The 26,444-nt window shown below is 47.7% G+C and overlaps 1 protein-coding gene across 1 annotated transcript; it reads right to left on the bottom strand.

The window, feature by feature from the left end:
* Nucleotides 1-12,391: 12,391 nt before the first annotated feature.
* Nucleotides 12,392-13,492, bottom strand: GPR20 (G protein-coupled receptor 20). Its single transcript, XM_074145746.1, has one exon. It carries the CDS (start codon nucleotides 13,490-13,492, stop codon nucleotides 12,392-12,394), a length of 1,101 nt encoding a protein of 366 aa, XP_074001847.1.
* Nucleotides 13,493-26,444: the final 12,952 nt, after the last annotated feature.

The raw sequence follows: 26,444 nt of genomic DNA on the forward strand, positions 1-26,444 counted from the left end.
TGAGAAACTGTTCTCTTTTTCTTACACATTTGCCCAAATCCTTAACCAAGGTGGCTGGTGGAGCAGCCAGATATAAATACAGTGTGGGCTTGATGCTTAGCACAAATTAGCAGCCTTATGTAGCAATGTATACTTAAATGTATACTGCTGTAGAGATGCAGCAGGATGAGACATGGAGGCAACAAAATGTAGGACTTGGGCAGCTCACCTGAAAGAGAGATTCATGAGCTAAGATAGGGAGGAGTTTGAGTTTTCCTCATCCTCCCAGCAAAATAGGATTTCAGCCACAATTTTCTGGACCCTTGGGAGCTCCATGGGGATTTCGGGCTGTGTTCAGCAGAGGGCAGTGGTTGGTTTGGTCACTGCTTGGCTGGCAGCATCGGACGTCTTAAACCACTGCCACGGACTTTGCTGAAATAATTCTGCTGCCTTGCATCCAAAAAAGCTGTTGAAAAGGATGGTGCAGTGCAATGCAGACGTAATGGCCGGTTAGCAAAATCTCTTGGGGAAATTCAGCAAAGCTCCCTCTTCCCACCCTGTGCCAGTTTACAGAACTAAAAAAGAATTTCCAAGGAAAAAAAAAATGATTCCTTGACCTGGTTTGAATCTGCTGATTTATTTCTGGTTTTCAAGAGGTTTGGCATTTCATTATCTGCAAGTGTTTAATTGAAATAAAAAAAAACCACCCTTAAACCTACTGTATGTGTTTATAAAATTCCCCTAAACAGTAGATGTGACCAGCGCTGCTCATGGGAGCGAAGAATACCATGCAGCATCTCATCATTCAGGCGTCCTGTTCCCGTGGGAAGGGAAGAGAGGCGGGAAAATCAAAAAATTCCTGGAACACAAGGATACCAGCCACCTGGACCGAGCAACGTGTCTTGGGAAAGTTACTCAAACATGGCAAAATTGGCGGAGAGCTGCTCTGCACTGCTCCAGAAAGCCTGGGAAGGGGATGCTGGGGGACAACGCCTGTCACGGTCCCTGTGCGGGCTGCTGGCAGGCCAGATGCTGCTGCAGGAAGGAGGCCAAGGCTGGGGATTCCCAGCCAGTTGCTCCGTACGGGGGCTGATGGCGGTCGACGTGACATCGAACTGGTCAGTGCACAGCAGATTTAGGGTTACTGGAGTAGCCCAGCTTTAGGATCCCACCTCTCTGCAGGAAGAGTCGGGTTCCAGTTCACCGGCACCGGGTGCACTGGTGTGAGTAAGGGTGGGTGATAGGAGAGGGGAGAATGACTGTAACACAAGTAAAAAGGCAGAGCAAAGCTTCTGAGGAACTGGACAGACTGGTAGGACTGGGAGTGAAGTTCAAAAATAAAACCAAGCACTTCGCCATGACCTGCCTGCCCAGCTTGGGCCCCTCACTACAAGACATTGAGGTGCTGGGGTGTGTCCAGAGATGGGCAAAGAAGCTGGTGAGGGTCTGGAGAACAAGTCTTATGAGGAGCAGCTGAAGGAGCTGGGGTTGTTCAGCCTGGAGAAAAGGAGGCTGAGAGGAGACCTTCTTGCTCTCTACAACTCCCTGAAAGGAGATTGTAGCGAGGTGGGGGTTGGTCTCTTCTCCCAAGTCACAGGTGATGGGACAAGAGGAAATGGCCTCAAGTTGCACCAGGGGAGGTTCAGATTGGATATTAAGAAAAATTTTTACACTGAAAGGATTGTCAAGCATCGGAACAGGCTGCCCAGGGAACTGGTGGAATCACCATCCCTGGAGGTATTTAAAAGACGGGCAGACATGGTGCTGAGGGACATGGTTTAGTGATGCTTTTCGTCAGTGTCAGGTTGATAGTTGGACTCAATGGTCTGAAGAGTCCCTTCCAACCGAGACAATTCTATGGTTCTATGATTCTATGATTCTGCTGGCAGGATTGATCTTTGGAGAGAGGGATCAGGGCTGATGAATGGCTCAGGAGAAATTAACTGTCTATGTTAATTATAATTAATATGGTATATATCATATATGTTCCAGCTGGGGAGAGCTGCGAAAGCCTGGAAAGATGGAGGAGCCCAGAGCAAAGGGGAGGCCTGTTCTGGTGTAACGCCCAGAAAAGGTGTAACGCCCAGAAAAGGTGTAACACCAATCCCGCCTGGTGCTGAGCGTCCTCTGTTCCTGCTGCAGGCAAAAAGGATGAGCCACTTCCCAGGATGAAGCCCAAGTCTAGAAAGAGCCAGTAAGATATTTATGCCTGCGTCCCAGCAGCTTTATCTTTTCTCCAGTTGCTGGAAAGACCTCAGGCAGGCAGTTTCCTGTGATTTTACGCACCGCTAGCTGGGCAGAGAGGCCCCCCTGGAGAGCCATTAAAACGTATTTAATCTGTGAAAGGTTTTTGCTGATGGTGGGGGAAAAAAAATTGCACCTCGCCATGTATGGGAAAGAAATTTTGTCCTTGAGGGAACTGAAGAGAGAATGAAGGGATCCTCTCCGGCTTTGAGTTTGCATTAACAAGCAAACACCCACCGCCCAAAAATTGTCTTGTGTTTTTGATCTGCTGAGGTCATCTGGTGGTACCCACGCTGCCAGCTGTTCTCCCACCGCAAACACGGCTCATGGGAAGGGGAAAATCCACAGACCCCTTGGGGTGGCCCTTGGATGTGGTGTACATAAGCTCCTGACATCTTTCACTCAAGACCATGTGCAGAGATTGTGCCTCAGTTTCCCTCTTGCTTTCCCTGCACACCCCCCCTCATCTCCGTGTCTCTTCAGGGTTGTGGCCTCGTGGTAGGGATCTGCAAGTCCTCTCCCAGCCGTGTTGAAGCCTTCCTTTCTCTCTTCACATGCACACATGCATGGACACTTCATTGTACGGACTTGTCCCTTTTTGATTTACGGTGCATTTTGTTTTCCCTGTTTCTCAGGGTGTTTGTCTTCTCGGCTGTTCATCTCTCTCAGACCCCAGGGCAGGGCATCAAGAGTACTTTTCCTTGCAAAGTCCCCAACTGCCCCACACCGCTGGGGCTGCAGGTGAGAAGTCCTTCCAGGAACAGCCCTGAACAGACTTCAAAACCCTCCGCTGAAATCCTCTCTGGCTGCTGGTGGGTTCTGGACTGGGATTTGGGTGATTTGCATTGCGTAGCAGGAATTTGCTGGTGTATTTAACAGGCTGTCGCAGACGAGAAGACTTCCCTGCTTGCAGCTGTTTCTGCTGGGCTCCTTGCCCTGTTTTTCCATCACATTTATAACTGGAAATGCACACACTGCATTGCCACCCATACTGGCTCCGCACGGCTCTGCACAGCTATGTCCCTGTGCAGGTGTCGTACCCTTCTCTGTGCTGTTCTCCCTTCGGAATCTCATGCTCCTTCCTTCAGCAGTGCTGACAAATGACCCTCCAGGACATTCTTGGCACAACCAATTGATTTTTCTTGCCCCCCTGCCCCAGGAGCTTGCAGGACAAACAGCTGCTCTGGTGATTGTGAATGTGAAGTTGCAAAGAGCACATCCGCATCCTCTCTCCTGGCAGCTGCTGCTGGTGTTAAACGTGGCAGCTGTAAAGACAAGGTGCAGAGGACACCCCCCCTTCCAGTCCTCCTGGGCTTGGAAGAGCTACACACATGGTTGCCAAGTGCAGAGTACGTGGGCTTTGCTAAGCAGGTCTGGCCAAGGGCTGAAAGGAAGCTAAAAATGTTAAGGAAACGCATTGCTGCTGGTAGACCTGGACCTCCAGGTGGTGGGTAGAGAATGGTCCTTGAGAGTCAGCTGGGTCTCTCAGTCCATCTGTGTCACCTCCCATCTACCCCAGTGTAAAATAAGGGGTTTAACCTACATTAAACTAATTGATGGACTCGCACTCCTCTGTCTCCCATCCCCATCTCTCTCTGGTGGCCCTACTTGAAAAAGACAGCTGAAACATCTGAAGCAGCTCAGCAATTAACCACCAGAAAGTCTGCCCCTGGAAACATGCCTCATAGGAAGAGACAGAGCAATTTAATTTTTTTCAGAGTGCAGGAATGGAGTGTTGTTTAAAAATACCTTTTCTGGGAGAAAAAAAATCTGGCATTGGGGGATGTAGTAATCTGTTAGACAAAGACGAAGCAAATATCTATGGCTTGGAATGTAACACTGCGAAGACAAAGAAGGTACTTTATCTTCCCTAAACCCCACAGGCATGTTACAGCTAAACAGCAGGCTTTTCTGAAAAAGGGGCTCCAGTTTAAATGGGTTGATGCTGGGATGACTGGGTGAGGCTTTCCTCATCTCTGTTAGGCATGCAGTAACCCTAGAAAGAAGTCCTGTGGGCTTCCAAGTCCTTCCAGCTTTGGGAGGCAGCAGGGTCGTTGTGCCTGGTTTGACGTTGCATGGGTTAATATACCCTACGCCGGCTCGCTGAAACCTCTGCAGGCCAGGTAACGCGTTAGCAGTGGCAGAACTGTTGGGATTGTATAGATAAACCATCCAATAGTTTGCTTTAACTATGACAATACCGATCTGTTTGCTTTATGCAGTGTTTGTCATAAGATGAAGCATGGTTACCAAAATTATCGTGTAGACTAGTCTGTATACAATAGCAGGCCAAGAGGTTAGAAGAGGAAGGGTTTCCGGGTTGGGTAGGAGGCACAAAGTAAAGCTACCAGATAAACAAGCCATAACTTCTGTCAAGAACCTATCAACAGATTCCCACCGCGTGCACTGCGAATGGGCAGCTGTGCGGAGAAGTCCGTCTGAACCGGCGTCTTGAGCGCCGCCGTGTTTTCCAAGCGATGCTGGTAGGGCGGCATTTCCAACTCTAAATAATATCAATCAAGGGAGGCCTGCCCTGGGAAGCCGGGCTTTTGGGCAGTCTCAGCTATCCAAAACGTCAAGGGGTTGAATGCTGTGCTTTGGTCTCGGCTCCTCTCTAATGAGCCTCACAAGTGAATTTATAGGGGTCCTTCTCTGGCTGGAGAGAAGCTGCCTGTGAGATCAAAGGAAGGATGAGCCGATGGCTGGGCTCTGGCCCAAGGCTTTCATGCTGTGCCCTACTCTGATATGGATTTCCCCTGGGCAAGTGTCTCTTGGGGAAATCTGTTTAATTGACCTGCAGCAACCTCCACTTTTCTCTGTCTGTAGAGACAAACAAGCACTTCTAGGTCTGTTTTAGAGGCCTCTTTTGGAGGAGATGGAAGTAAAGCTGCTCTGAGTAAAGTCTTGGCTGTTCTTTTGATCCTGGGTGCTTGAACCATGTAGAGGGAATTTCGTTTGGTTGCTTTAAAGTCATTTCAGGAAAGTCCTGTTAGGGTACACTCAGAGATGAAAAAGAAGCCAAGGGGTCTTCTGTGAGGGAGAGAGGCAAGGACATCCAGGGCATCCCCAGGAACACCTCTTCTCGGGCTGGAGCTCAGACTAGTGCTTGCTCTTTGGCTGTTCCTGCTGAGAAGAGCAAAGGTGCCATGGTTGGCGAAGGAGATGTGTTTGGATCTTGATTGTTATTTTGGCAAAATAACACACCTATTCTGGCAGATATACACATTTATGGAACATGGTTCATTCACAACATGGCTGTCTGAGAGTCAGCTGGCGCTCAAATATACTTCCCTCCATAAATCATAAGAGAATCAAACTCTGGATTACAGTTGCTCACTGAGGCATGGCGCTGCAGCCCGTTCTCTACCCACATTTGTCTTTCAATGAGCAGCTTCAAGCCAGGACTCCAGAAAGCTCTCCTAAGTGATGTGTTTCCCTCCATACAATAGGCCTACGTGCTGTACCACACCGACTCCATCACATCTTGTAGTCAAGAGCAGAGCACTCAAAGAAAATCAGCATTTCACATCCCATTCAACCCTTTTACAGCAGCTGGAAGTCGGATGCGTTACCTGAGAAAACTGGACAGAGTGGGTGATAGGGCTGGAAGGAGGCCAGTAAAGAGGTTTCTTTATCCAGCTCAAATAGAGTCAAAAGGACATAACATCAAGAGTGATGGGCATCCATGTTATCCCTTTGTTTCATCTCTCCTTGTGGTCCTAAGCACGTTTCATTTTTTTGGTGGGCTGTTGCCAAGATAGCCTTATATTGTCAAGTCAATGAAGAAAGCAGACCAGCAAGGGCTGCCAGTTGTTTAATTTTGTGCTATTAATGGATCTTAAACTAAACACCTATGGTAAATATTTCCCTTTGCTTTTCTGTGGCCTGATGTTGACAGGTGATGGACAGCAGTCTGCCCTTCCCAACATGAAGACTTGGGTTTATTAAGGCAAATACAAGAAGGCAGCTGAGAGGGGGCTACTTACCTTCTCATTGCGATGGCAGAAGCTCCTCCCTGCAAGCTTCCACTGAGATTGCCGTGAGGTGAACAAGGAGTTTCTCCTACACGTAAACTCAGCTTTATTTCATCTGACAGGCTCTTTCTTGTTGCATGGCCACCTGGAAAGGAGAATCTCAATCCTGAGTTGAGCTGTTAGCTCTACATACAGTCATGAAGGAAAAGCAAAATCACTTGTGTTAGAACTCAAACCCGTACCTAAATTAATCTGATCTCTGACGCTATAGTCCAGCATCCTGAAGAAGGATAGCTTCATGAACTAAGACCTTGGTATACTGCCAGCATTGGCAGATTAGAAAAACACTTAGAGAATCTCAGAAGACATTGAGGTCCTGGAGCGTGTCCAGAGAAGGACAATGAAGCTGGTGAGGAGTCTGGAGCATAAGTGTTATGAGGAGTGGCTGAGGGATCTGGGGGTGTTCAGCCTGGAGAAAAGGAGGCTGAGGGGAGACCTTCTCGCTCTCTACAGCTACCTGAAATGAGGTGGTAGTGCGGTGGGGGTTGGTTTCTTCTCCCAAGTAACAAGTGATAGGACGAGGAAATGGCCTCAAGTTGCACCAGGGAGGTTTAGGACGGATATTATGAAAAATTTTACACTGAAAGGATTGTCAGGCATTGGAACAGGCTGCCCGGGGAAGTGGTTGAGTCACCATCCCTGGAGGTATTTAAAAGATGTGTACATACACAATAGATGCTGCTACTGGCCCATGAGGACACACACCCCACCAGATCCCCTTCTGCATCCCCTGCACCCTCTTCATCTTTTCCAGCACACAGGAATCCTTCTTGTCTTCTACCACAAGACCACAAAAACTCAGATGGATGTGGGGAGATCACTCTTGTCCCTTTCCTGGGCCTCACCATGGGAAGGGGATAAAGGGCTCTGCTTTTAGGCTTTTTCTTCCTAAAATGGGAGTCTTCCAGCTCTGATCCAAGCCCTGGAATCCTCCCCAGAGCTCCTGTTTTTGGGACTAATGATGCCCAGAAGGCAAAAAACAAGCCAAGCCCTCACTTGTTTCCCTGTGTTGTCCTTTGCTGGATATAAAGTCCCTGTGTTCCCTGGCCACTTTCCCGTGTATTAGCCTCCTCATCCTTGTTCTCATCAGCCCTCCCCTCTGTGGAGCTCCACTTGTTGTTTAACCCGTTTGGTCCCTCTCCATTCCTCCTCCATTATTACTTTGTCTGGGGCACTGGTTCCTCTGCAAGATCTTCCTCATCTTCCCCCATCCCGAAGCAGCTGTGGGGATCTGACCTGCCTTCTCCTCCTCCCATAATCCTTGCCCAGAGCCACTCCTGCCCTTACAGCTGGAAGGAGGGAGCCAACAGGTACAGAAGAGGCAGGGCTCAGACCTGTGTCTCGTCAGTGCTAATGCAGGTGGCCTGTGCTGGTAGCCCTCATGTGGCCAATTCCACTTTCTTCAGCCTTTCTGCGAGTGGAGCATACACCTGCTAACAGTGCTCATTAATGCTGATTAGGCTGACTAATGACACTCTTGTGCGCACGTCTAAGGGGCAGCAAACCCCAGAGGGACAAGGAAGGAAGAAATTGCCTTTGCAGATAGCTGTGTTGTTTCCTCTTTGCAGTTCTCAAGATGGTTGTGGAGGGGGGGCAGAGCTTGCTCGGAGCCCAGGAGGAAGCTAGTCTGGCAGATAACCCCCTGTGTGGAGTCAGGGGCTTCTTTTCTGGTGCAGAATTGGAGACTTTTGGCTTTGCTGGCCCCAGCTATGTTTACAGTATAACTGAGAGCTGCAACGCAGGTGAGACACAGCAGGGAGAAAAAGAGGCCAAACTTTATTCCTGGATACCCATCCCCTGGCACATCAAAAGACTATCGACATCGGTGTGTTGTGACACAGGCAGGTAAGCTCATGGTTTAGCAGAGATCTCTTGTCCCAGGAATGGCTGGGATCCCAGGAAATATATGTGAGATTTTTCATGTTTTTTTTTTTTTTTTGCTAGCCTCTGGGCAGCTGGTAGAAGAGGATATTTCTAATTCGTTTTATAGGATTTTAGATGCACGAGAGAACCACAGCACATCAAAGAGGAATGAATGCTGTAATTCCCCTGAAAGGTCGGGGCTTTTACAGAGCTCTCTATTGCTGTTAAGCTCTTTAGGGAATGCTCTATTCTGTCTATTGCAGTCTTGTTGGTGGTAGTATGATACTCGGTGCCCATCCATCCCTATTACTGTTTCAGCCTCTGGGTAATGATCCAGATCCTCAAAGGCTGTTAAGTGCCTGATTTAGTTTGAAACCCTTGGGAATTTGGCATCTAAATCTTTAAACACTCTGCATTAAAGTCTGCCCTGCAAAAGCTGACTTCTGTGCGCTTTACCTTAGCAGTCTCTGTGTATATCTAATGGTGCGTGGAGGTACTCACATTGCCCGCGGAGGCTTCCCTATTGTGTCGTGTGTGGCTGTGGTTGTGCTGTTCTCATCCGAGAAAGGGCAGGTTGGGGTAGGAGCAGGACTATTGCAATCCCTGTGTTGGTGGTCACTAAGAGGCAACCCAAGAAGATACCCTGAGCAGAGGGATGGTGCAGGTCAAGGGGTAAGAGACCTGGCCTCAATCTCCAGAAACACAGAATAGAATCATAGAATTGTCTAGATTGGAAGAAACATCGAAGATCATCAAGTCTGACTGTTAACCTGACACTGCCAAAGCTGCCACTAAACCATGTCTGTGAGCACCATGTCCACCCATCTTTTAAATACCTCCAGGGATGATGATTCCACCACTTCCCTGGGCAGCCTGTTCCATGCTTGACAACCCTTTCGGTGAAGGAATTTTTCCAAATAAAAACTGAGGGAGGCTTCAGCAGCAATGAGAACTGGCAGGTGGAAGGTGCCCACCAAAACTCTGCTATCAGGAGGAGTGTTTCTGACGGTAGCTGAGTTTTCAATACTGGTTTTCAACGTTGTGCCCTGAGCAGAAATGGGTGGCTTTAAATGGGACAGAAGTTTAGCAAATGCTGCACCCTGAGGAAAACGAAGACGTGTAAACAACATGGATTAAACAGAGACCAGAAAAAGTTGCTGAAAAAATAGGCTAGTTTGGGAATGATTTAGCCTTTTTCTGATTTTTGGAGACTGTGTCCTTGATAACAGACCAGGCCCTGCTGTGGAGCTGGTATGAAATGAAGGACAACTGAAAGCTCTGGGCAAGGCAACAGGCATTATCAAATAAAGAGAATTATCCAGTCTCAGGGGGCCTTTATGGGGAGTGAATGATACACTGACAGTAAAGGGAATTCAGACTACTACAAGTTAAGTTTCCAGCAGAAAGACGGAGCTTCAACCAAGACCCTGTTTAGGAACTTAAAAATCTAAACAAATAATCTTAGAGATTTTATACTGACCTCAAATGAGCAATGGCACTGAGAAAGATGTTCAGACATTTCTGTATATGGCAAAAATACTGTCGATAGCAAAATAAAGGGAGGTGTGAAACTGTGGCTTGTTGGAACAAAAACCCTAAAATAAGCTATGGACTGAGTCTGCACTTTTCCTTCTGTTTCTCTGAAGTAGTCTTGGCAAAAGATAGTACTGTTAACAGCTCTGCATACGTGACACGCATTTTCATTACAAACAGTTCAGGTGGTGTGGAAAGGTCTGAGAGTGTGTTGTGGGTTGGTGGGCATGAATTTTTGGGATTTGCAGGGAAGTGCAGATCTTTGAGGCGTAAAATATGTTCTCCAAATGAGGGGCTGGTGAAAAATGGTGGCAGAAATGTGAAGTGGCCAGCCTGGTTGAGAAGTCAGAGCCTAATCCGTGTGTGCTGCTGCATCATTTAACATCGACCTGCCGAGAGGGTGGTGTTGGCTGTTAGGTGCCTACGTCAGTGATTTATAGATGAATAAGGAAATAGATGAGGTAGGAGGAAAACACAGTACAATTGGGCCTTGGGAAGGCTCGCTATGTTCATGGCCATTTCTAGAATGGGAAATAATGACCAGGACAACAGTCTTAAATCCTGTGGGTAGTGCCACAGTGTTGATGGCACTTATCACAGCCTCTTAGAAGGAAAATCCTCTGTGTTGCTTGGGAAAGCCTCAAAGAGGTCACATACCCAGCAATGGTGATTGTGCCCCAGGATGAGCAAGAGCCTGAGTTAATTGACCAACTGCAGCTGACAGCATCATGCTGATGTTCTGGGTGAGACGCGCAGGTCCGACACTAGTTGACTGAACACTGCCCATTTGCAGGTTCCAGATACATCGTTATATTTTGGGCACAGGACTTGGCTGCCCAAGCAGAAGCGAATGCTATGGGATACCTGAGGGTAGGGCCATCAAGACAGTGCAGGACTTGCAGGAGAACCACAGTCTTGTGCAGCAGGAGCTGGGAGGGGTGGTGACACCCCATCTTGCCTACCGTAGCATTAGGCACTGGCCTGTTGACAACTGAGCCCTTCCCTTGGGGGACTTTGGTGCTGGATTAAGATGCATGCATTGAGGTATCTCCATGTGCAGCTGGTGCCTGAGGTCCTGTTACATCCCTGGAGATCTCCGCAGTGTGGAGGTCAGGGTCACTCAGCTGGGACATCTGTTTCCATAAGCTGAATTGCTTTCTGTGGACTCCACTGCCTGGAACAGGAACTAGACACCCGGTGCTCCTAGGTACAACTATCCTCATCTCTAGATAGATCCCTGTATTGCAGCGATGTTGACCATTAAATTTTTATTACCATTGGATTGATTAGGGGAAACGTGTTGCAAGAGGCAAACTCTTGCAAACTCAGTTGCAAGGGGCACTTTGAAGCATGGGTTATGTTGTGTTCCTGTGAAATGGAGATGGCTGTCCCATGGTCAGACCCTGGAGAAGCAGAGTACTTTGGGATGCTCGAGCTTGGACCAACCATGAAGCCTGTCATTCTGAATGGTAACGCTAGCGAGTGCCGGGAAAAGCTGCTCACTAGACTTGATGAATTCATAGTAGAGTTCCAGCTGGAGGGGCAATAGGCGTGTGAGTGAGGAGACATGGAGCAGTAACACCAGTTATTGCTGTTCATGCTGCAGGTTGTGCTGTTTTCCCAGGATAACTTTTTGTATTCACATTGCTTAATTGGTACAGTGTAATCTAAAACACTTACCCCCTATTGTGGACAGTATTTTCTGGCCTCCTTAGCCTCACATACCTTTTAAACACGGCACTTAAATCATCCCAGAGGCTTTGCACTGGGGTGAATTTCAACCTGGATGCCTGAGATGGGTTCTTTTTCTGCCCTTGGAAGCATCAGCGTTTGAGTGACTGAGTGGATGGACTGATAGTGGGAATTAGGAGAGCAAGCCCTGATTCCACAACATGCCAGGAAGAAAAATCGAACAAGGGTAGTATAGCATCATAGTCTGGTTCTGCTTTTCATCTTGGCTGTTCTTCAGGGAAAAAGAGCGGAACAGCAGAGTTTGCTGGAAAGCATGTTCATTTTCACAGCTTTTTTGTATGCTCATCTGCAGTTTAGGGGATTTAGTGATCCAAATGAAGGTGGAACATATCCTTAACCTCTCCCCAGACCCAGAGAATGTGTATGCAAACATATACACCTGCTTGTATTTTCCCTTATGGCTGAAATAGTGAGAGGACACTTTACTGCTTGACTTCATCTTCTCTTCCCTGAGAAGGTTCAGACTTTTTCAGCAACAAATGGGTAGTTACTAGTGACAGGTGGGTTGGAATACTTTCTCTCCCACTCCATTGGTATCTAAAATCTTTGTAGTGGATAGCTCTGGAAACATCTCTCTTATCGTTTACTCTGAAGCACGTGCCCAAGACCCAAAGGCTTTCATAGGAAACAGATTTCCTGCTTTCTAAGTCACCCTGGGAGTGTTCCATTACGATGTCAAACACACGCACACACAAAAACCACAGTAAAGAATTTGTTGCTAGCAAAATGTCTGTATTAAAATACAAAGAAATGTTTCCTGTTGGGAACAGTAATTAATAAACTTTTTTTTTTTGTATTGGTACTAACAGCACTCCAAGTTCCATTTTCCAAACAGACCACAATGTTCTTGAGGAATAAATTCCACCACCGTCATTCTGAACCTCAGCCTAAAAAACAAAGACGTCAAAGACAATGGTACCGTGCATCCTAGCAATATTCCAGCATCATTACACTGGTTTACTGCAGCGTGTCCCATCGGATGTGGGTTATATCTGGACACTGCTCGGTGACGGCAAGCTCACAGGGCTTCCTATTGTGTTTGAGAAGGCGATGATTGCATTGGAGCCCTTGGAGTTCTTGTTCATACCCAGGATGTCCGCACTGGTTTGCTCTGCTTCGTTTTTCCTGAAGATGTTTTTCATGGTCGACTGGAAGTTATTGGTGACAAAGCAGTAGACAATGGGGTCCATGCAGCTGTTGAGGCTACTCAGAGTCACTGTCACATGGTAGACGAGGAGGCTGACATCATGGGGCATGCCTGTGTTGATGGAGATTGCTACCTGTCGCACGTGAAAAGGAGTGAAGCAGATCATGAAGATGATGAGGACGGTGATAAGGAGTTGCACAGCCCTCATTCTCCTCTCCCGACTCTGGTGCATGAGGCTGGGCTTGGATAGAGCACACATAATCCTGGTAGTGAAGAAGATGATTATGATGAGGGGGAAGAAGTACTCGCAGACCATCAGGACCAGAATCTTGGAGAGGCAGCACTCGGCAAACTTTATTGCCATGGTCAGGATGGAGAAAGTCACCACAGTGGCAAAGATCCAAATGAAGACGCAGATCCCCTTGGCACAGGTGGGGTTCCTCCATTTACGTGAGGCCTCCACCTGTACAATTGCCAGATAGCGGTCAACACAGATGCACGTCAAGAAGAGAATGCTGCAGTACATGTTGACAAAGTAGCCAAAGATATGAACCAAGGAACAGTTTAGGCAGTCCCCTGCGCTATAGAACATGATGATCCGGACAGGCAAGGAAAAGCCCACCAAGAGATCGGTAACAATCAAGTTAATGGTGTAAATAACAGAGGTGGTTTTGGTCTTGGTACGGAAGCAGAAGACATACAGCGCCAAGCTGTTCAGCACGACTCCCACCAGGAAAATGATGGCATTGACTACCATCAGGGCAATCCACAGGCTGTAAAATTCTGTGTACAGTTCTGTGTCGGCGTGAATGAACTTGGAGAACAAGTAGATGCTGGAGTTGGGTTGCTGGGTGGAGTTCATAGAGTCAAGGGCTGGCAGTTGGGTGGAAGAGGTTGGCATGGTTGCAGACTTCCCAGCGATCTGGAAGAAAAGAAACATAGGTATATTGATGGTTATGTCAGCATTCATGAGGGCTCAAAATATTGTCACCTAAGAACACTTTACCCAACGTATTTGTACATCTTCAGTAGTTGTATATACTGCTGTACTCTCAGTGTCTCATCTGTCAATACGGAATTGCCAAAAATCTCTAGGAAAATACCTGGGTATATAATTAATGCTTCCAGTGGTTCTAGATGCATATTTTGTAGACACACAATCCTCGCTTCCTTTGCCCTGTGCAAAAGTGGTTTTAAGGCCTGAGCAAGAGCAGAAAAGTGAATTGTGCCAAGAGGAGCAAAGGAGAAGGGAAAGTCGGGGGGACCTACATGTGGTTGTGTTTGAGCCAAATACGTGGTAAATGGCCCAGAGAAACAGGGTTTATGAGAAGACAGAGTTGCTGAGTCCAAGTGGGGTGCTTTGATGCTCATGGAGGGCACAGGCCATTTTCTGCTGCGACAGGGAGTCGCGTCAACATGAGGCTCCTACCAAGTCTTGTTTCCTGAACATGGCACTTATTCTTTGGATTTCTTCCTCCATTGGAGCAGCTTTTTCCTGACTGGAGGCTCTTCCTGCCCTGCCATAGGAGCAGGAAAGTGCTGGCAGCTAGAAGATATTTGTCCAACCTACTGGCACAACCATAGCCCCAGTGTCTGACTCCTAAAATACCACATCCCTTCCCTTGGCCAGGTGATCCCATCAGAGGGGGACAGGCAGCAGCATTTTCAGGAACTGTAAGACTTTCCTAAAATCAAAGGATGGCTGAATTTTCCAAGAAAAAACAAGCAGGTTGTGTGGCATCTTCTAGAGATCTGCACACACAGCAACAGCAGCCGGGAGATTTCAAACCAAGGGTGTCAGTGACAACTCCTGCCAGGGTTTGACAGTTTAATTTGCAAATCATTCCTGACTTACACACTATTTTAAACTGATTTGTATATTAAAAAGATAAAAAAGCGCCCAATGTATACAGAGACTTGGCTGGTTTCAATAAAAATAAATGGTTGAAAAATGTCTGGAATATCTCAAAGTGGCTGAGCAGGACTTTGAGGTTAAAAAAAAAATCAGCCTGAATCAGCAGAGAATGATGCTGAAAGACTTGAGTTATGAGGGTTTGAAATCCCTGCTACCAGAGAGCCAAGTGTGGAAGGGCTAGGAGACAAGGAGCTGCAAACATCTTCCAGGGCTCACAGGAACCTCACTGTGCCTAGGCTGCGTGTCTCGATGAGGAAGGCTTGCATTGCTAAGGGAGTATGGATATCCAGCTCCTTCAGTCATGTCCATTCCTCTGGCATCTGGATTTTTGCCTGCACTAATCCTTTTTGCCGCTTATGGGTATCAGGAGGATGGACCGAAGGAGTCCCATTGCCTGTGAGATGCTTCAAGACGTTGGTGGCCATGTACGAAGCAGAGGAGGAAGCTACCTAGGTCAGAAGTGTTCCAGTGAAAAGTGGATCCTTGGGAGAGTTCCTGCTGGCCAAAAGCAAATGTTTTGCAGGGACAGTCCTAACCGGGTCCAGAGAGCATCACAGCAGCTCTGAGCCTGCCTGACAAGTGCCAAAGCCTTTTCCTGCCCAGCCACCAAAAGCTTGCTTGTTGGGCTAATGAACTACAAATCCCTGCCAGCCATACCTCTCAAGCTGTTGAACTCCTCCATGCCTCCTGACAAAAGCAGAAGGCTTCCAGCTCCCTGGAATAAAGATCTGGGGAAGTGAGATTTGGGATAAGAGATTCCCAAGTCTCTGTGCATTTGCTGGACGCAGCACTCCTGATATGTCTCCACAGTGCTGAGCAGAGGGGAAGGATTTCCTCCATCAACTCGCTGGGCCCTCTCCTGTCTTTCAACATTCCCCTGAACAGTGTGGTTCCAAACTGGACACCTCACCAGCGATGAATCAATGAGGGTAACAATTCCACTCCCTCTGCTGACCACGAACCTCCTAATGTAGCACGGTATGTACTTTGCCTTGTCTGCAGTGCACGCTGCTTGCTGGTTCTTTTCCAGCCTAAGATCCACCATAACACCCATGTCCTCTTCAGTAGAGCGGTTCTCAGCCTGTACTGGTGAATGAGGTGATGGGATATGGCCAGACAGGCTTTGGTGGAGGACCAGGTGACCAAAGCGTGGGTGTTTTCCTGCCCCTTTCTCACTTTGGAGAGGGCTGGGAATTAAATAAGTTTGGTAAATGGTCAACATTCAAGATGAAGAGTCCTCATGGGATGCTACAGCCTAGTTGTGGTTATTCTGCATGGTTCATTCAAGCCAGGTGAGCATGAAGCTGAGGAAAAGCAGAGATTAGGACTGAGAACTTAGAAAACCAGGTGTGAAGTTCCCTCTGGAAATTCTTGGAGAAGTTACTTTGCCACCATGATTGAGCTTAGTTCTGTTGGCCTGGAGTCTGGTGATAGCTCTAAGTTTCTTCTTGCCTCTCATCTAGTCTGTGGAAGTGATGTGAAAGAAAAAGGTGGGTTTTAATATCCTTGAGCTTGGAAGGATATTTATGTTCAAATGGCACTTTTTTTTCTGTTTAGGTAGCCACTCAAACCCAAGTAGTTGAATTGTCCATTGGAATCATAAAGCCCTCCTTGGATCAAACCCAGTTTCAGATCATGCTATAAGGCTGAAACCCTGAAGCCTGGGGTCAGACCACCAAAGAACTGCTGGGCAAAGAGGACTAATCCTAATTTGTGTGCACTTTTGCACTTAGGCCATCTCTAGCAGTGACCGGACGTTGGAACATCTTGCGTTTCGGGAATGACCAGATTACCTCACCCCGCACTGATCTCCGGTGGCAGCCAAAGTAGCACACATGGTGATATTATTTTGTCTGGGTCTGACTGAGCCTGCAGACTCCTGGGGGAGAGTCTTGTCTCTACATTTTGTGCTAAGCACACTCTCAGGGAAAAGAGGAAAAACTGGACCCAAGACTGGCTGAAGGTAGTGGAGTTGCAAAGTCTGGCACCTGAGAAAGGTGCATGGGGAGGATGCAGAACGCTGGCCCATTTTCTAATGATTTTCTAATATTCTCACCCTCTGATCATCTCTGTTTGATTTGCTCTTTAATTACAAAAACAAACTGCAAGGAGCAGATGCTTGGATCTGCTCCCAGATTTCTCTTTGCAGATGCTGTCAAGAAGAGCACGGTGAAAGCCACTGCACCAGTGCAAAGCAAGAAATCAAGACTTTGTTGCCCCTCGAGTGCAGGATAAGCTTGTATATCTGTGTTCATACAGAGAGTTGAGCAAGGGGGGAAGACAAAATCACCCATCCCATCCCTTAGCGTGCCCTAGGGTGTATTGAGTTGCGTATGCATTCGTCTTCTTATTGTAATTCTAAGGCACTAGCTGTTTGCTCTGATTTTACAGCTTTTTAGTAGCTTGCCTCTGCTGGGAGATTTTTCTTCAGGATTAGATCATTTCTCACGAACACCTGATATTCATCTCTCATTTTTCCTCTCCTGCCACAGTGAAATCAGTAACTCAAAACGTGTTCAAATGTTCCTAATCCTCACAAATGCTACCGAGGTACGTAGGGCGCTTTACAGACTAATAGAAAAAGATCCCCTAGGAGTACTGTCCATACACAGAAATGAAAATCATCAGCTCATACAGCGTGATGACTTACATAGTCACCTCTTCCACTGAGCCCCATGTGCAGGGAAATAAACTCCAAATATAGTAAACAGTTAAAAAAACAGGTAGCATTTTGTTTGCCAAATTGAATATGCAAGGGAGGAGCTGAATTAGAGTTTGTGTCTTTTCCCAGTCCGTCGCTGCCCTGTCTGAACTCAAAATCCAAGCAACTACAAGAAAGCAGTCCCAACAAATTTAATTAATCCTGAAGATTTCCTCACTGACAGGCCGTGGAAAAGCTGCCTCTCGGGCTGCAGTGGGAAAAGTCTTCCTCTAATCAAATTGTTAACGATGGATGTTTGGGTGAATGGCCTTTCCCTTTCTTTGTGGGACTGCCCTCATCTCATGGCTCACAAGCGGAGGGGACGGAAAGCTGTGCTGGCAGAGCAGCAGCATTCCTCAGAGTGCTTTTAACGAGATGGAGCTGGACCAAACCCCTGGTTAACAGCTACTAAGTATTTTTCCATCGTGGGTCTCCAAGCGCTTGACAAAGGTACGTTGCCCCATTCTGCAGGAGGCCGAGCAAGGCACAGAATGGCAGCGTGACCTTGCATCTGAGGAAAAGCAAACATTTCCAATGGTTTCCAACTCTGCCCGCCTGCACCCCGTTCCCTGTCAAAAAATTACACCAACCAGGTCTCTCTCTGCCATCAGAAATACTCATGCAGGTGTTAAAGTGAGTCAGTTCAGCGACCCATCACCATGGAGTGGTGGCATAGAGCAGCCAGTGGGGGTCATGGCTAAGGACACGAGAAGCTTTGCAGCCTCTGCAAACCTTTATTTTTCTATTTTTTGTACTACTTATTGCTTGCAGCTCTGGCATGAGCTCATGCAGCGCTATAAGAACCACAGTCACCTTTGCTTACAGAGTAAAGAGCCCTTGTGCTAACTCCCTTCCTAAAAGCTTCAAAGAGTTTGGAGCTCAGCCTTCTTCATGCCTGATTTAGCTCTCAGCCCCCCCAGATTTCCATGCAATCCCTGTTTCTTGGAGCTGCTAGTCTGCAAAGTCCAAGATGGATGAACACGCATCCTTCTGAGCGCTTTCTGACTGTGCCGGTTGGCCTATGCTGTTATATTATACCTCTCAGGCTGGATTTTGTCTGTCTGTCTGGGAGAACGTGGGTAGCATTTCCTTAAAAGTACAGCAGGCATCTGGGTAGAAATGGGATCAGGGGAGGGATGGAGACTGGAAGTTGACCCAGTTTCCCTCGTTGTGATAAAGGTCCCTGCTCAGCGCTAGGAGAGGGGGACTCGCTCTGAAATACTTTCTCGTTGTTGCGTGACACAACCAGTTCCGTTGTTCTTGGGCCAAATAGGAAACAGATGGTCGCTGTGCTGAAACCAGGTCCCGCAGCCTCTTCCCTCCCTCGCTCGCTGCTTGGCATCACGCTTGTTCATTTAGAATGGGCAGCTCAGAGCTACGTCTGCCCCAGGAGGATATCCCTGACCACCCTGTGTTTCATTCCACCCAACTTTTTGCTTGGTGTCAGCCTTAAGCCTCACCCTCCGCTCGCTGAAGTGAACGGGCTTCACTTCCTTGACCCTGGGGACTTGTGGATCCGGCTCAGAAATTCAAGTGATGGGATACAAAAGAAAAGGCAGGTCAGGCATCTGAGTTTTGTCCTAGCTGCTCTCCAAAAGGGTTATTTATTGGTGTGTGCAGATAGGATCTCTGCGTGCAGACCCAGAGATGGAGAACAAGAGACACGCTCTGGGGTCGGAAAGATGAAAAGGACATTAACAAATGTGAGCGAGCGTTATTTAGTGTAAACAGCTTTTCTCATCTCCCTGTCCTGAATCATTCCAACTAACGTGGCAACCTGGCCCCTCTATCACCCCCCCTGTCCCCCTCACCCTCTGCTGCCTGCTGGTGTTACTCTGCTGCCTGGGATGGCAGCAGCGTGTGTTTAGCTTTGCAGCCTTTCCGTGTTTAAATTTCCCTGGGTGATTTATCATCGTATTTATAAATGAAGGGTTAAACTCACTCTCTTTCAGTTTAAATTGTATGATTCTCCTTCTGGCAAGCTCTCCCTCAACTCTGGCTCAAACTGGCCAAATATGGTGTTTTTGTGCATGTCGGGGACCTTGCCCTATACGTGGTGGAGCTTGTTCTGTGTGCTTCATGCTCAGCCTGGGGAGGGTGGGTTTGCTGACAGTGGGAACTGAGGGAGAAAGGGAGAGAAAGGGAATGAATCCAGCTGCTGAAGGGGAAAAGCTGGTGCCCATCTAGCCTTCAGGCTGCGAGAAGGGAGCTAATGTCTGGGGGAGAAAGATCACACCCTAAAGCAAAAATGGGGCTATTCCCAGGACAGGGAAGATCACATACTTATGGGCATCAGATCTCTGCTTTCACTTTATTCCTGGGCATTGACGTCTCCTAGAAGCCTCCAGGTCTGAGGGTGGCAGGACAGCGTGTGATACACCCCACTGCTGAGGAACTGCAGTTGGAAATAGTCAAACCCACTCCAGAGTTGGGTTATTTCTTCCCTTCCAATGCCATGGAAATTAAAGGTGCTTTGGAGACACAAAACATGTAGTTCTGTGGGTGTCAGATTAAATGGCACCTGCTTTCTTATGGTTTTGTGTCTTGCAGTGGCTCACAGGGCTGGATGAAAGCTTTGCCCTGGTTGAGATGCTTATTATAACTTTTTCCCATGTGGACACTTGGCTGCCTTAATGAGCACTCATGTTCCAGCTCTTCCCTTGGCTCTGACACTTGTTTGACTTTCTCCTCTCTTTGCTGCCTGATTTCCTGATAATTGAGGTGATCTTTCCCTTCTGCCAAATTTTGGTTGAAATAAGCCAACAGATTGAAATGCATTAGGAGGACGGAGGGAATCAGAGCTGACAAACACACAAACAGGCACTGAGAGTGGTCCTTGTTTCCTCTGATATGAACCTGCAAGGTGTTTGCTAGCACTCTCCACCACATATCTTTCCATTTAGATCTTATTCTCTCCAAATTCACAATTGCTTTGGCATTGAAACACTGCAAAGAGGGCTGGACTTTGCAAAGTCTTCTTTGCAAAGACAGAGTATTGATTGCCTCTCACTGTTTTCCTGAAGTGAAATAATTTAGAATATAATTTAGAACAAGAGGGAATGGCTTCAAGCTGCAACAGGGTAGGTTTAAACTGGACATTAGGAAACAATTCTTCACAGAAAGAGTGGTCAGACACTGGAATGGGCTGCCCAGGGAGGTGGTTGAGTCACCATCCCTGAATGTGTTTAAGAGTCGTTTAAATGCGGTGCTGGGGGATATGGTGTAGGGAAGAACTTTGTAGAGTAGGGCTGATGGTTGGACTTGATGATCCCAAGGGTCTTTTCCAACATGAATGATTCTATGATTCCATAAATTTCAGATTTACACCAAATCATATCTTCCTCATGGCAGAACCAGCCTGGTTGCGGACAGATGATAGCTAATTGCCTGGTGTCTGCACTGGTCAGCCATGGCATGCTTGCCCACGTGTGATGAAGATCATGATGGCCAACAACTCCTATTTTGTCCAGTGGTTTGACTGGTCATGTGCTGAATTACAGCCTTTGTCTGGAAGGAGAAAGGTATGAACTTACTTTGCACAACAGCAAGAGGGATTAACCCCCACTACTGACTTTTGCACCTCAAAAGTTGCCCATGAGAATCAGATTTCCCACCTGGCCAGAGGAAAAAAACTTGGATTTCCAGTCCCAGGCATATCCAGGGGTTGTCCTTCAAGTCATGTAAGCAATCACAGAGTAAGGATGTGTGGAGGTTAATGCAATGTTGGTTGTTGGGCTGGTGTTGCTGATGTGCTATTGAGCCATTTGTCTCCTGCCTGATGTGCCCAGTTAGCCTACATGTGGTCTTTCATCTCCAAGGCCCTGCTGTGGATGGTGAGTGGTGATCTGAGCTCCACCCACCATGCTGCATTCAGTGCTGTGTGTGCACATGGGTGGATCTCATGCTCCCCAGCAAGCCTAAGACCAAGAGCAGGTCCTCTGAGAGTGAGGGATCCAGGTGCCTGGTTCAGTTTGGGACAAGCAATAGCCTGTGGGTGCTCAAGCAATGATTTAGTCCAAGAGGTCATCCTAGGCCATGAGGGATCACTGCCAGTTAGAAGAGGGAGAGCACAACTCTGCGAACTGCATTCCTCTTCTTCACGGAGCAAAGTGACCCAGATGGGAGGGAGGCCACTTGGCTTGGCCCAGATGCCCACGCTCTGTATCTAGGCTCAAAGCTGATGCTTAAAACAAGATGAAGGACCACCAGTCCACGAAGATCTGCATGGTCCTCCCCCAGCCCTGTCCTGAGCACGCATGGAAAATATGGAACGAAGCTTCCAAAGATACACAGATCAGAGAACTCATGTGCTGGCAAATTTCTTATGAGTTTATACCTCCTCTGTGCCCATTTGCAGCAGCAATGTCTCAGCCTTTAAAAGAAGGAGCCCAGATGTCCATGTACAAGCAAACAAAGAAGTAGGAATGTACATACATTGCCTCTCTGGACCTGCAAATGTGCACCCAGGACTAGTGGGCACCCAGAGGTCCTTCAGCACATCTCTAATGAGGTTTTCTAGTACTGGTCACCTTAAAGTGCTAATAAAGGGTTTACTTCTCCACTTGCTTGTTTATACCACACTGTAAAAAAGTCCCTCCTGAAACCTTTAGACATCTACAAAGCCTTAGTGATACCATTGCATTTTTCATGTCCCTCTTTTCTGCATTACCAGATCTTGGCCTTGGAGTGACAGAAATATTGCGTGTCTTGCTGAATGCTCCATAAATCATGCTGTTAGCATTTAAAAGACCAATATCTCATAGCCTGTCAGGGCTACTACCAAGTGCCATCTGTCACAAGGGAGCACGGAGTGACATCTCTGCGGTAGGTGCTGTGTATTTCTAGCTCTGATACTTTAAGAGAAATCAGAGCATGACTTCCTGCCTGTATCCCTCTCTGTCCTTTGTGGACCAGTAGAATGTGAGGGAAAAGCACTTATTTTTTGGAGATTTTTTTTTTCCAAGAGGGTTTGCATTTTTAAAAAAAGCTAGATCTGGAAAGAAACGTGGATTTGGAGTTTTATAGGTCCAGCCGGTACAGATGGATTTGTGCCTGTCTTCTTGGGAGGCTGCAACAGTACAAGAGAAATGCATTTGATCTTACTGGGATTAGAGTAATCCATCTAGCATTTCAAGGGTGTCTGAGACAAAGTGCTAGAAATGTCAGTTTGGAATAACAGCTATCGCGGCTGTGTACAAGGAGAACCCTGTGTTGAAAATTACCATATAGGCACATACAGGAACTTTACAGGCAAGTGCAAAAAACATTGCGGGAGATTAAACCGAGCAACATCTGGCCTGGGCATTGCTGCTTGCTTTCGAGAAGGAAATTTTTAATTTGCAAATTTAGCAATCTTTGAGCACTTTTCCCCCTTTCTGCCTTCAGCTGCCTGCTTCCTCTGTCCCTTGACAAAAAGCCTGAGAAGGGCAGAGCCACAGAGGTTTGCTGTTGAGGAATACCTGGGGTCCTGCATGGCCCAGGGATGAAGGAGAGAAGAGGTGATGCTCCACGGAGGTGACACAAATGCAGGAAGGGACAAAGGGGCAATGCAGTGGGGGCCAAGAGCCAGGTCACCATGAGCAGCAGCACAACCCATCTAAGATGCAGGTCTGCAGCCCAGAGCTCACTTCAAGTTGTGCTGCTCTCTTGGCTGCGGGGGGAAACTGAGGCACGGAGCCATGCCTGGGCTTGGTCCAGGGAATGCAGTGAGATGGGAGACCTGGCCAGGGAGCAGACGTTTTTTTTGAGGCATCCCAGGATGGATAACAAGATCTTAACCCTTTGGGAGACTGGTTCCCGTGGTTTCCTTTGCTAGGCACTGTGTTCCCAATGCCGTCAGGGATTTGCAAATTTTAGATTTTCTAGGATAATCTGGAAAGACTTTGAGCTGTTAGTGGGTGTGTTGCTATGAAAGCAGGGGACATTTCTGAAGGAGCCTGGTTAAGGACCTTGGAAGGGACCTGTTTCTCCTTAGACTGACCCAGCAGGCACATTTAGAGAAAGAAAACAGCATCTTTCCCAGAGCTGAGCTCACACCCTCCTGTACGGCCAAACAGAGGTGAAACCTCCCCAGTCACAGCTGACCCCGTGCCAGGCACTGCACTGTCTCCTCTCCTGGCTTCCAAACCCTGCCTGAACACATCTCCCCCAAAATTCATTATGCCTGGGAATACACGGATAGAAATGAGACATCACCCCACCCCTCACAAGAGCTGCCATAGCACTTTTCAACAAGGGAAAGCCAGTACCTTTGCACACTTTTCATCAAACTCATCTCCTCAGGAAACAACCAAATACCACAGCACTGCGCCCCAACCCAAAAGCAGAGAAGGTCACAGCGGGGGAAGCCTCTTGCAGCCCCTCACACAGCCCAGTTCTCCAGGTCGAGCACCTCCTGATGAACTTCCACACACTGCAAGGGCAGAGCCAGGGAGTTCCCGAGCTCCTCATCCACGTGTTTGGTGCAGGACCCTCTCCCCCACCATCCCTGCCAGGGTTCCCTGCTGCAGTAGCCATGCTTTCCACTCCGAACTTGGGGTCCAGTCTCCAGTGATTCCCTTCCGGCCCCCGCTGTCAGCTCTCTAATCCCATGCCCCCCCACCTTTCTCTCTGACCGATATCCCAAAGCATTCACGGCAGCGGTCCCTGCAGTGTGTTCCTCCACGACGGACAGACTTACCTCTGGCCCGATCTCCCTTCTATGTTAGAGGAGCTGCCGGTAAGAAAATTTCCTCGTGGACCTGAGTGCTATCGCCCCAGTAAAGAGACATCTGTTCCTACAAGCAGAACAACTGGAGTGACTACAGAATATGAAGAAATGCCTAATCGCTCTCTCGCGCTCTCTCTCTCCCCCCCCCTCTTCTAAATATAGCCTTGCAACTAATGGGAAAAAATACACACTACCAAAAAAAAAAAAAAAAGAAATATTTCCACTTGTCTTTAGTGTTCAGAATTTCTCCCCAAACATCTGGCTCCTTGCCCTAAATCTCTCTGAAATTTATGAAGTGCTGGAAACGCTGAAGGGGGCTCCAGCCTTCCTTACGGTGCTAATGCCTGAACGTGTCCAGTAAACTGAACCTGATGTTGCTGTCCCTCTCTTGTCCCCTCCCCGGGTCAGTTTTCCTATGTCTCTGTGGGAACAAAATCTCTTTGCTGAGAACTCACCGGCTCCAGGCCACCACAATGCCACTGAGTGAGACAAGAGGAAAATACCTCTCTTTCCATCTCCCCGATATGAACTGGGATTAGACAGAAGCATCCCTGGCAGTTGCAGGAACGAGCTGGACCAAACGCCACAAAGCCTGTGACATGCTTTGAATCAACCCAGCTGTCCAGACCCTGAGAAGAAACTTGGCACAGGGAGACAAGGGGTGACGCTGCACACTTTGGTGATGCTCTGGCTGCAGTCGTTTGGGAGAGGGGTTAACAAGGCCGATCCAAGGACTGGGCTGAAGTGGATGAGTGTCAGTTAGTCAAGGGTGGAAATAGAGAGTCTGAGGTTCCACCAAGGAGCCCGCCAACATGTTCCTCCATCCTCACACAGCCCTTTCCTATTTGTGGTAGAAAGTCATTATGGGTATCAGGTCCGTCTCAGAGTGAGGACTTGAGTGTCCCCTTGGCTGTATGAGAAGAGATTGAGATTGGACGAAGCATAATGAACTATCCATTTGTTGAGATGGGTTCAAAGCACGTGGCCAGATCAGATTTCAAGATGTCTTTGTTGACCAATGCTGCAAGGACTCAAATCTCCCAAATCCCCCAAAGTCCCACCTCATGATGGATTATTTCCTGCTCTAAATTGGGTACCCAAAGAGCCCTCTTTTTGAGGGGCTTGCACAGATGTTCTCTCCCCTGAAGGGTTTACAGTACCTTTAGAGGTCCCACCTGGGAAAAAAAAAGTCAGAAAAAATTAAAGCGAGAAGTTGCATCAAGTTTAGTTGTTTAGAAGAACAGGGAAGATGGACTCTGGATTTTACTGTCAGCCCTGGACTGGTCTTTTCCCTCACCCTTTAGATAAAGGCAACACTGGTGCCAATGCAATAAACACCCAGGATATGGCCCGTCACAACACGACAGGATCAACTGAGCGGCATTGAATTCCAGGTCAAGAGGCCAAATCCATAAATAGAGGAGAGGTAAACTCCACACATGCGTGTCTCACTGGAGCACAAACAGTAGCTATGGTTATTAGAGAAGGTTGACCTCATTTTCTGGAATTAGCTTTTCACCCTTGGATCTTTCCCAGGAAGACTGAGCTGATCTTTTTTGTCTGGTTATTTTATTGATTTTCTATTTTGAGTTTCCTCACAACGAGGGACAGATTCTTCCCCCCAATTTCAGGAACATCCTTCTTGACTTTATCTGCCCCCTGATCCAAGCATCCAGCCTTTCATGACTGACCTCCAGCTCTGGCACGTGCCTGGGCTCTCATCTGCTTTTCACTTCCTTACAATTTGGAAAGCAAGGGTGATTGGAAGGCCTCCATGAGTCCTGTCTGGGTAATAAACTTGCCTTCACTTCCTTCCATCTTGGGAGTCGAACAGGGGGAAGAACAAAACAGAAGAAACCAACTTATAGTCCAACGTTGGGCAGGGTGGATGAACTCGGACCCTATCAATTCTTATTGCTAATGGAGGCCAATGCTTGTTTCCATTCGCCTGTCAACAAAACTTTTGTCCTTAGGAAACAGCTCTCGGGAGTTACAAATGCAAGACAGAAAGAAACAGGACGCTTTTCTCCAGGATGAGATATTAGTACCTACGGTCTCTTCACCTGCTCTGGGACTGCCTGGCCCTTCCCATGCAAGGACTGGCTTGGTTTCGTGCTTCTGCTTGATGCATGGGAGCTTTGTTCCCATCCCTGTGCAGGGGATAACAAGTGCCCTGCACTCCCCCACTATCCTGACCTCCCCCTCCTTGCTGGATTTAGCAGGCTCGGAGTGGTAACAGCTGCAAAGTTTCAAGTTGTGCCTGAGATAGTGCAGAGCATGCCATATTGGGAAGCAGATGCTGCTGTTAAGGTGGAGAAGGCACATCCGGGCCCAGGGCCACGCTTTGTCCCAGATGCGGTTCCCACATTCGGCTTCAGGAGGAGTTGCAACCGTAGCTGATGAATGAAGAGCTTCTATCGTATCTTGGTTTTCAGTCATTTATCACCCTCCCAGAGGGAGGGGGAGAGTAAGAAAAAAAAGCAAAGCCTTAGAAAGTGGAAAATTTTCAAGCTTGTTCACTGAATATGCAACAATATTAAATATTGTAGTGAACGTCTTGAGATTGT

Source organism: Numenius arquata, chromosome 3, assembly GCF_964106895.1.
Source record: "Numenius arquata chromosome 3, bNumArq3.hap1.1, whole genome shotgun sequence".
Taxonomy (NCBI): domain Eukaryota; kingdom Metazoa; phylum Chordata; class Aves; order Charadriiformes; family Scolopacidae; genus Numenius; species Numenius arquata.